The following is an 11,635-nucleotide window of genomic DNA, read 5'->3' as shown; positions in this document are numbered from 1 at the left end:
TCCTTCCAATATCTAACTATTGCTTTCGAATTTTCATAGCAAAATTATTGCTTTCATATTCAATATTAGAGATTTAACATTTATCGTAATTATTATGTCCATTTTGAATTTCGAAGTGATAATAAATATTGAATTTAACAAAATTCCCACCATTGATTTTGAAAAGCAGTAGTTTGGAATTTAAATATAGATTATCCAACTAAATACAGAGAAATCTAGAGGATAGCAATGATCACTCTTAATATAATTAAATTACCTATCCAAAATATTATTTTTCGGGTTTCCCTGTTATCTTTTTTTGTTTTTATTGATAATGTTCGTTTTATATAGGGCTGGGCTTCGACTCCGACGGAGTCGGAGTGCTCGTTTCCGACCTCCGACAAGAGTCGGAGCCAAATTGGAGCTCCGACTCTGTCGGAGTCCGACTCCGATTGGAGGTCGGAGCTCGACGTGCGCTCGATGTGACGCTCGAGCGGAACTCTTTCAGAGAGGTTCGCTCGACTTCCGCTCAACATGTCGCTCGAGCGAACCTCTCTGGAAGAGGTTCGCTCGACTTTCGCTCGACATGTCGATCGAGTCAATGTTCAATACAACGTGTGCTCGACTTGCGCTCGACACCTCGCTCGAGCGCAAGTGTACAGTAAAAAAAATTTCGGAGTCGGAATCGGATCTTCTTGGAGCTCTGACTCCGAATAGATATTCGGAGCTACTCTGAATTCCGACTCCGAATTCTGATGACTCCGACGAAGTCGGAGTCGGAGCCGGAGCGAAAGTCAGACGGAGTCAGAATTTTCAAAATTTTGCACACCCCTAATTTTATATATCTTTCACCTACACTATCGGAGTAGCCAAACGGAATTTTCAAGATTGATAAAGGATTTCTTTTAATTTCTAGGGTTTGAACTTGAAATAATATATAGTAGTCGCAAACCTACGCGGGGAATACTTAAAATTATGTAAAATAAAAGTACAAAATTATGTAGAATATCTTTTTTAATTTGTGAGGGCCTTGATAAATGGCAATCATTGGAAGTGCATGAATATTTTAATGGTATTTTTTCTTTACCAATGATAATTTACATTTAAATGTCTTTTATAAATAATTGAATTAAATACTCTAATAATTAGATTTAAATGTTTCCAAAATTATATATATGTAATTGAAAAGCAAAAGTTGACTGTTTTTTTTTCTCCCAAGACTCAACTAAAATTAAAGAAGAGAGAGTAGTATTGGCCCCTCTTTCCTTAAATTTAGTAGAAAAAATTTTAAAACCTTATCTCATGGGTAGTTGTGGTTGTTAAACTTTTTTTTTTTTTTTTCCTTTAACACTATCATCACAGCCTGTGGTTATTGAACTTATTTCTTTCTTTCACCAAACCATGCAGTATATATTTTGTTACTTTAATGGTGAAAAAAAAAACAATAAATTTCAAAAGAACTTCATCCCACTAGATCTCTCTTCCGGCTATATATATCTCCCTCCCATTAATATGCATTAGCTCTTGTATTTGACACACGAATGTATAACACTGAGCTCTAGTTTTTTGTTTTTTTGTTTTTTTGTTTTTTTTTTTTCTAATCTGCATGGCTCTTTTTTCGTGAATCATTTATCAAGGAAAAATATAAACTCGTTACGATTAATGTTGGCATTGAATTGGGGTAGCTCCACCAAATATAAAGGAGGGAGAGACTAGACCGAGAGCTGCTAGCTATCATTCACATGATAAAAGCAGCTGCCATTTATTCACTCTGGTTTTCAATTCAACGCCATTTGAAATGAGTTCAAAGGGAAAATCTGGTGTACTTCTCGGTTTTGGCTTTATTAACAAGAAGAACTCCGGTGCAGGCACCTCAGGGATCAGTGGTGGACAGTTCAGGAATGCAGGGAGTGATTATGGAAGGAATGAGTACTATGGAGATTATGGTTGGGATCGAAATGTGAGGTTTCCAATGATGGTGGAGGACCAAACCCAGAAGAACTTGAAGAAAGAGAAGAACAAGAACAAGAACGAGAGCAAGAAGAAAAAGAAGATCTCCTAGCCAATCCAAGAAATGAGGAAAAAAAAAAAAAAGAAAAAAAAAAGGTATGTAATATTGCCACTCAGAGGAACAAAGAGTTGATAATATTTGGCAAAAAGAAAGATTATTTATAAAAAAAAAAATGATATATTTATAATATGTCTTTCTTTTCCATTGAAATGTTTTTATTTTTGAATTTTTTATTTATATAAATAATGTTGTGCATGTTCTTCCTCTGTGTGCTTGCGGGCATAGCCTCGGGTTTATTCGATCCGTTCCATTTCAATAATATTTTTATGAGAAAATGTAGAATATTGATTGTGAAAGATTAACATTTCTATGGTAAAAACAAAAAAAACAAAAAACAAAATTAATAACAATAATGTGCAGTAGTAATAGATATTTTGATTGGAGTTAGTCTACATACATTTGGGGAATGTATGCTCTTGTAATCTCATACAGTTATGTTTAAAAAAAAATTTAAATTTACAATAATCTCTTTTTTAAAATGATATTTTTTCTTTTTATTCTCATTTATTAATGTGACTGCACACGCAGTCTCCCACTTAGGACTGTAAATATAATTTCTTTTTTAATTGTTAGTGCATAATAATTTTTCTAAATTTTCACACAAAATATAATAAACAATTTAACTTTTTCAAATTTCAAAGCAATAATAATATTAAAAAATAATATTCTAATAATATTTTATTCAACTTTCAACTAAAATCATTTTATCACATCTCACTGTTCAAATGAGGTCTAAATCATTCCCGGAAAGCAACATTTTTATTTATGAGTCCTTGTATTTAAGTGAAAAAAAAAAAAAAAAAAAGACCGTATGGTCGATCTCAATAAGATCAGAAAGGGTATTGACTCCAGCATAATAAGGATTTTGGTTGAGATGAATATCATTCGGTGCATATTTGAGATTGTGGTGTGTAATAAAGTTTTAAACTTTAGGCCTTTTAGTTGTAGATCAGCTTAAGTAATATATTATACTATTAAAAAATTATTTACTATTTGATAACCGTATAGAGTTTTTAATATAATATATCTAAAATACTTTTAAATATGTTGCATTTGTTTGAAAATAATATAAAAAAATATTTTTTGAGATAGAAATAACATAAACGGTTGTTTGGTGCTTGTAATAAGATTGTAATTATCTCAATATCGTATAGTTAATTTTGCTCATTTACACTTTTTCTTTAAAATTGGAAACTGCATTCCATATAATTCGGAAAATCACATTTGTTTTCCTGAAACATACTTTTTGAGACTTTAATATGTAATAACTTAATTTTATCATCGAAGATTTTTTTAGACTATTTAAACACTTTTTATGTGAGATAAAAATTTTGTGTTTTATTTGAAAATTTAAAATATTGTATTTTAATATTATTATTATTTTGAAATTTAAAAAATGTGAATTGAAATTTGAAAAAGGTGAATTATTTATTATATTTTGTATGGAGATTTAAAAAAGATGTAATGATAAGATGAGATGAGAATTTTGTGTCTCATCCCACCTCCCAAACTTGCTCTAAGAAATGAGTCGAGATAGGTTGAGATAATTTGTAAATAGTAGAATAAAAATTGAATTATTTATTATATTTTATGTGAGAATTTGAAAAAGTTATAATAATGAAATGAGATGAGTTGAAGTGAGTTTTTGATTTTTGAATGTAAACAAAGATCCCAAACATCCAATCAATATATTATCGGCGAAAAAGATTTTGCTCGTCATGTTAACTATATTGGAGGTTATGGTCAGTTTGGGTCCTTTCCTCGGCCCTTAGCTTATGAACAGCAATCATATGGGCATGATCTAGGCCTCAAAGATATCTGGACTCCAACTGATTCTTCTAACTCCTGAAAACATGAAGCCCATTTTAACTCTGCGACCGTTTCCTTGCGCGATGAAGGGAATCACCCCTCTGCATGCCTTTAGCTTCTTCTCTTGTCCACAGGTGCCATTCTCTCGGATCAAAGCGAGTCCTCTTTCACTTCGTATGATTACCAAGTCTTTAATATTTAATCGAGCCTGACAGCGGTTAATGATGCTCGCGACATGTTCGTTGAAATTGCGCAAACAAGCATCTTTTCCATGGACAGCCTCGATTCATGGGCATTTGGAATGCAGTAGTCTATATGCAGATTCTTTCTATCTGTATATCCAAACGGATGGTGTGCTAGTCCCGTGCCTGAGCTTCAGTATCTGATATTCTGATCTGTGTGACGATGAGTATGACTTTCAGGAGTAGTTTTACTGCAACAAAGCTAAAGCGGGTGCAAATTACATGGATGATTGACAAAGAAAGATATATAAAAGATATACAGAAAACGGGGATCTCAAGACAAAAAGCATTACCTGGAGTCCAAACCAAAAGATCTCCAATATGGGTGGGTGTATATCTTGACCGTTGGCCGTAGCTCAGCGTAAAAAAGTTTTTATTTTTTATTTTTTATTTTTCTCTTTTCATATTTTTTTAACATATTTAAATATATTTAAAAAATAAAAAAATATATATATCAATATATTTAAAATCATTTTATTAATTATTAAGTAAAAAAAAAAATGAATTTTGACTAGCGGTGAGGTGGAGAGGTCAACTTGGAGCGGCGAAGTAAGCTCTCTCATAATTTATCCAGTGGCAACTCCATTGTTCATGTCTGTGTGTCTGTGACGAGGGCCTCGGGCCCCTAACTTTGTCAGACATCATCTCTGTCTGCAATCAGTTTTTGTCAGAGTACATGCCATCATAATTTGACGCGCGCCAATTTCTCTAAAGTGCTGGTTCCGTCTAGCTAGAGCTAACAGAAGCTGAGCATGGCATGATAGGCCGGAACAGCCAAAACCATTTCAAACAACAAAAATGATAAACACACAATATTTATTATTTTATAATCATGTTTTAAAATGAGTATTATTATAAAATATTATATAAAAGAAATATCACTTTATAAAAATATTCCCATTTTACATAATATATTGTGAAAAGTGTTATATGTATTTTTAATCAAACAAAGAAACAAAAACTGCGCCCTGGCTTGTGCCAAGATATTTCCATTTCATAATGCCTTATTTATGAACAGTAAGTTCATTGTCCCCTAAACAGCAATATTAGGGTGAGTCTGAAAATAAGAGAGAAATAGATCTGTATATGCTTAACCAAGAAAATAATGATAGATATTTACAATTTTCTCTCGAATCATCTCAAGATTACTTGAGCTGATAAGATGTGGCTTCAGAAACGGGAAACCCAAGCATGAAAATCTCTACCTATCACAGTTTTATGCCAGTTCCATAACATTCATCCCTTTGAATTTAAAAAATATTTCATTTTATCTTATTATTATAATTTTTTAAAATTCTTATATAAAATATAATAAGTAATTCAATTTTTTTAATTAAAAAATAATATTTTAATAATAATATTTTTAATTTTTATATAGAATTATCTCATCTCATCTCTTAACAAAACTTTGTTCCATTCAAGAATAGGACCAGTTCCACAAAAAGCCCATTGGGAATTCAGAAATAAATTGGGTTTCTTTGTTAGGCTTTAGAGGCTGCAACTGCATGCTTATCCCATTTGAAGCTCAAAGGTATGTTAGGTAAGGCAATATATGCAATCTTACCTAATAACAAGATACTATTCCTCATCCAACGGATCCAATTCTAACACAAATTAAGGAACAGATCCAAGAGCGCATGGCCCGAGTTGCATATACAGGTGGCGCAGTTGATGCCAAGTGGCAGGCAGTACTGCATGTATCTTGGTCAAATTAATATGGTCAGAAGCATGAGTATTTTTCATTATGTTTAATTTACAGGCATGATTCTCATACGACATCTGAATATATATATATATATACCTAAAGAATCATTAAGGAGTTGAACCTAGGATTCGTGTCGGACTTTGTTTCTCCATCACCAGCTAGAAGACAAGAGGAAAAGAGAAGATAGTCTTGATTATGTTAATTTAAAGATAAAACAGATCGAACTTGCAAACCTGCTTTTAAGGCTGGAGGATCGAATAGTTTAGCACCAAGATGTCGTCTCGTAATCCCCATCTCACCTAACTTATATTAATTTCATGATTGAAATCCAATGAACCTTTGTCATTTTCAATTACATGGAAAATTAATGTAACCGGCAATCTTTTTTAATTTTCTAATGGGAAAACACAAAAGTCTATATTTTAGACTAAGATCTAGTTTGTATTCGCAAGTCATTTCAAATCATTTCAATTCATCTCAACTCATTTTACTACTATTCATTATTATTCATCAACTTTAACTTACAAATCTCACTACTATTCACAACTCATCTCATTATTATTCATAATCTATCTCAACTCATCTCAACTCATCTTCGAATCCAAACGATACCTTAAAGTACTGAACAAAGTGTAAGTAGTAGTTATATATATTTGCTCTATGGTTTGGGGCTCCCAACTTATAATCAGCCTTCATTAATAGAATATCAGTTAAGATAATGTTTACAAAGTCCAAAAAATTTTCTCACTGCTCGATACGATTTTCCAAAGAAAATTAAGTATTCAATTAGGGTTTCATGCCACCCACTATTAAGTGAATAACATCTAAGGTGAGACAGATGATCTTTAAAAACTCCTAAAAAGAATAGGACAACCCAAACCATTACTGCTTTCCATATTTGTCTTTCACCAAACATATCTATATATATATATATAGAGGACAATGCTACAGTTCCCGCTGGGAGCTCTCGTTGGAGGTGTAATTGTTTTACATGTATTTTTTTTTTAAGTTATTTTTATATAGATTTTTTAATATTTTTTAATATTTTAAAAAAAATAAAATAAATTTAGAATATTATTAAAAATACACTTTCTTAATAAGAAATTAAAAAAATCATTAAAAAATACTTCCTTAATCACAAAGTAAAATAAAAAATCATAAAAATATTTTTTTATAATTTTTTGTTTTACTTCATAATTAAGAAAATATTTTTTAATAATATTATGATTTTTTTATTTTCTTAAAATATTTAAAATTGTTAAAAAAATTTATATAAAAAAAAAACTTCAAAAAACACATAAAATTATACTAATAGACCCCCAGTGGGAGATAAAGCATTTTCCATATATATATATATATATATGCATGTGTGTATATTGATCGTTAGTACTGGAATAACATGAGCGCCCCCTTCCCTTTGGGTGTTATTTGCAAGTATATATATAGAATACTGGTGGAATATGCAGTACTTTAAATAGGTTTCATTTGAAGATCAAACGAGTAAATTAAGTCAAATTATAAATCCTGGTTTCAAAATAAACTTCAAATTCACTTCATTAATGGACTTTAGGATTATAAGTTGTTCCAAAATGATCGATCAAGTACTGATCATAGTAACCTAGCTAACCTGAGTACATTGCCCTTCTACAATTTCCTATGACATCGAGCTGGTCTAGGTTCTCCTTTCCTTTGGAAGAAAGAAATTATGCAGCATGCATGCATGTCTCTGAACCTAGCTATTGTTGTTTTAATTTCACATGGTCATGATATCACTTCACAAGGGTCACATTTTTTTTTTTTGGTTTATAATAAGAAACTGAGTCGACCTTCATCTATATTTATTAATGTTAATTCAATATTACAGCCGGCGATAACACACATGCATGATGAGTTTTGCTACTCATCATCCCACACATGATCACATACCACACTATTTTTATTTTTTATTTTATTCCTGCTAAATTAATTGAGTTATTCTACTCATCATTTGTATACCACATATTTGCTAAGAGAAAAAAAAATTAAAAAAGAATAAAAAATTATATGTAGTGTGTAGTGTAGGAATGATGAGTAGAATTTATATATATATATATATATATGATTTTATTCCAAGCCTTCAATAATATATATGATTATATATATTCCTACTGCCACTGCTTGCGTCCAATGTATAGACTCAAGGATTATTGCGCAGATTGTGATCTCTACCATTGGAGGGGGCAAAAATAGTAGCATATGTTTCAACTACCATTGTTATTTTTGTTTTGCTTATCTTAGCTCCTTTTTTAAGCAAGCAAGCATATCATAGATAAACTAAGAGATTACAGAATACAAGATTAAATGGGGTGAGAGTTCTCAATAATCATCCCTAACCCAACAAATACAACACCCATTTTTCACAAGGGGAAGTCGCTTGAAGCGGTTTTTACATAGTCTGATAAAGAGATTGTAAAACTACAGCTAAAAGCCACAATAGATTTTTGTGTGCTACATTTTACTGGGTTGGATTGGTTGAAGTAGACTTTTACGACTACTTTATCTTGATCATTGGTTAGAGAAAGCAGGAACATAAGAAAGTAGCAACTAAAAAATGAGCTGAATTGCAGGCAAAAGACCACCACTGGCTGTGGAAGCGCGTGTAGCTCACGCGCCACCCTCGGTAATAAAATATAGGTTAAATCTAAAAAGATCTGAAGCTGTTGACCCCGATGGTGTTGCTTGTGGTGGCGAAATACCTCCCCTAGCACGGCAGCGCATGAATCTCACGCACAGTGTGAGCCGAGTGTGAGACGTACGCGCTGCACTTTTGGTATGTTTTCTTCTGCTATCTAATAGATTGGCGGTTAAAGAATCTAATGGTGGGTGTGTGGCAGTTGTAAGAGGCCGGTAGGCTGCAGATCAACGCATTTCAATGCTAAGAGTGAGAAACTAAAAGAAAACCGAGAGAAAAAATCTTCTGACAGATCCCGCGAAGGCCAGACAAGTAGAGGGAGGGTGGAGCCAACTCTCCACCCCCTCTTGCCGGAGAAAAGGTGGTTATATCAAAAACAATGGTGAGAGGATATATCGCCTGGAGAGAGATAGCTCGCAAAGAAAAAAGAGTTCCTTTATCTTAATTAGCTCCTTTTAGTCGTGTTATGCTTTGTACCACAAAACAATTAAATTCGTACAAGGCTGAGCTGCTATAGAATGATGAAGCGATTCGTATTATCAAACAATGAAGAAATTGCAATTTGCACTTTCCATAAGACTCTCATATTATTTATTTTTTATAAAAGGTGTTGTATCTATAAAAGAATTTTATAAAATTAAATTTACAAATTAATGTAGCTGCATCATATATTCGTGGTGCGTTGGATTTTAAAACTCTTATTCTTTTTAATTTTTAGTATAAAATAGAGTTGATCAGGTACATCAAATTATTTCAATTTATTTTTTGTGAGATTCATTTGAAAGAGAAAAATGAAGAATTTGGACAATAATGAGCATGCTTTTTTGTATGTTTGACTTGAGAGAGTTTGATAATACAAAGTGTATTTTTTTTTTTTTTTTTTTTAAATTCAGCCATTCTTCTATCCAGATTCGTCAATGATCATCATTTAAGATAGATTCTGCGAGGATAACTACTGGTATATATATATGTTTAGCTTACGCCTGATTTGTATTCGAAATTCATAATCCATCTCAACTCATCTCACTATTATTTATTATTATTTATCAACTTTAACTCACAAATCTTACTACTATTCATAACTCATCTCATTACTATTCATAATCTATCTCAACTCGTTTTCAAATCCAAACGACACCTTGAAACTGATCTGCTATGGAAAGAAAGACAAAATGGAAACGATCGATAGACATAAATTTCAGGTTCGATCTGTATAGACATATACGGTATATAGCTTTGATATAATTTATATCAATATTATACAAAGCCAAACTTAAATAAATAAACATGTCATTTGGTTTATACAACTGCCTGCCTTCGAAGCAATATATAACTTCAATTCCATGCATGCACTTTTGCAGGCTTGATAGAATCAATAGATCGAAGCCATTCGATTAGCATCGAAGATCCTCAGACCTCCAGAGTCGACGTTGCTGCCAAATGTCAGGAAATAAACGGTAACTGCACCATGTTTCTGTCTACGTACGATTCCCTGTCGAAGACTAGCTAGAGACTGTGAACGACGAGACCAAACTTCCAATCCAAAATTCTAATCCGAGAACCCAAGCTAAGAGATTTGCTCTTGATGACAGAGACATCAATTCTTCTCTTGCTCCTTTGGGGTTGCTTTTACTTGTGGGTATTTCATATACCACATCCCAAGCCTCTAGCCTCTGATCCTTTCATGATTCTCAGCCTTTTGCAGGATGACATGAACATACTGCAACAAGAGCAGGTAATTTCCGTAAGTACTACTGAGAAATAAAGAACACAGAGAGGGTGGAAGAGAGAAAGAGATTGAGAGCTTACTCCCACGGTACATCTCCAACCAGCATCCAGTCACCATCTTTGTCTTCATAAGTTGGAACATATTCCGATCCCTTGTACCCTTCCCTCTCCGAGTACTCACCTGAAAAAAAAGTAAAACCAAGGTCAATTTCACCGTCAGAAACATCATCAAACACAGTACGCCAAAACAATTAATATCAAAACATCAATAATAAAAGCAACACTAATCGATGTAATTCTTACCGATGGTGAATTTAAACATGTTCTCCAAAGCCTGAAGAAGTTCTGGGTATCCCTTGTAGATCCTTAGGTCAATTTTTCTGAGGTAAGGGGCTCCATCCATGCTTACTTTCACGTAAATTCCAGCAGCCTCAGGCTCAGTTTTCTTCGGCTGCAGGTTGTTTTTTCTGTATGATCGGATCGGCGGCCACCCCACTATCTGTGCCCTGTCATGTAACAAATATGAGTTGGATTTTTTTGGGGAGGAAGTCGATCGAGATTCAAACCTAGCCACGGCCGAAACTCCACGAACTCAAATAATTTATGAAACTTATACAAGGACAAAAACGAGTTATAAGTACTTACTTGGTAGGAGGGGCAGTTTCATTCCCTGCGTGTGGAGCATCAGAACTACCCTTTGATCCACACTTCTCGTTCAATTCAGGCAATGGCCGCTTGTTGTTTCTAGCACTAAAAAGTGCTTGTTCTTCACTGTAATCTGTCCCCGGCAACCCTAATCTAAGCTCGGTTGCTTTGAGGTTAAGATCATTGTCATATGCCACCTTGCTTTCCATTTCCCCTTTAATCTTAGATCCAAAGATAACAACAAAGTTTTGACAAGATCTTGATCTTGCCTCTTGATGGATTGGTGCACAAGTTCTGCCTTCTTGATCTGTTGGTGTTTGTAATCTTCTTTGGAGGCTGCTCAAGTTCTTGGAACAAAAAAGAAGTTGAAGGAAAGGTATATAATAGGGTGGAGGTGGGAATACAAGGTTGTATTTTATAGAATATCATAAACAAGGCATTAAAGAGATGTGAAATGGCTTTGTGATTCTCAGAAATGGATGAATTATGGACAAAGGCAAGCTAAGCTGTCGGTAGCAATAGCAGCACCTTTTAGGCAACTTGTCGATGCAAAAGGGGACAAGATGCGTTTTGGGAGGTTGTGGGAGGGAAATCAGAAGCGTTGGTTTGAAGGAGAGGAGCAGTCCCATGTGAAAGGGGTCCTCATGTATATTTGGTATGGACATAGCATGGCCATGTGGGACACAAACTTTCGCAGTGTTTTGAATTTGCATGGTTAATGGAGGGTGAGGTACATGACATGTTTGATGGCATGTGTAGTACCGCATGGTCAGCCCTGACATGAA

The 11,635-nt window shown here is 33.5% G+C and overlaps 1 protein-coding gene across 1 annotated transcript; it reads right to left on the bottom strand.

Annotated features, from left to right (window-relative positions):
• Positions 1 to 9,642: 9,642 nt before the first annotated feature.
• On the bottom strand, positions 9,643 to 11,300 carry LOC121245886 (auxin-responsive protein IAA4). The gene is made up of 4 exons (XM_041143795.1): positions 10,851 to 11,300; positions 10,509 to 10,711; positions 10,287 to 10,386; positions 9,643 to 10,197 (listed from the first exon to the last, which is right to left on the bottom strand). The coding sequence occupies exons 1-4, from the start codon at positions 11,057 to 11,059 to the stop codon at positions 10,122 to 10,124; spliced, it is 588 nt and encodes a 195-aa protein (XP_040999729.1). The 5' UTR covers positions 11,060 to 11,300; the 3' UTR covers positions 9,643 to 10,121.
• Between the last annotated feature and the right edge of the window lie 335 nt (positions 11,301 to 11,635).

The sequence above is a fragment of the Juglans microcarpa x Juglans regia genome, chromosome 1S, assembly GCF_004785595.1.
Source record: "Juglans microcarpa x Juglans regia isolate MS1-56 chromosome 1S, Jm3101_v1.0, whole genome shotgun sequence".
NCBI lineage: Eukaryota > Viridiplantae > Streptophyta > Magnoliopsida > Fagales > Juglandaceae > Juglans > Juglans microcarpa x Juglans regia.
This window is presented reverse-complemented; position numbering and strand designations above follow the sequence as displayed.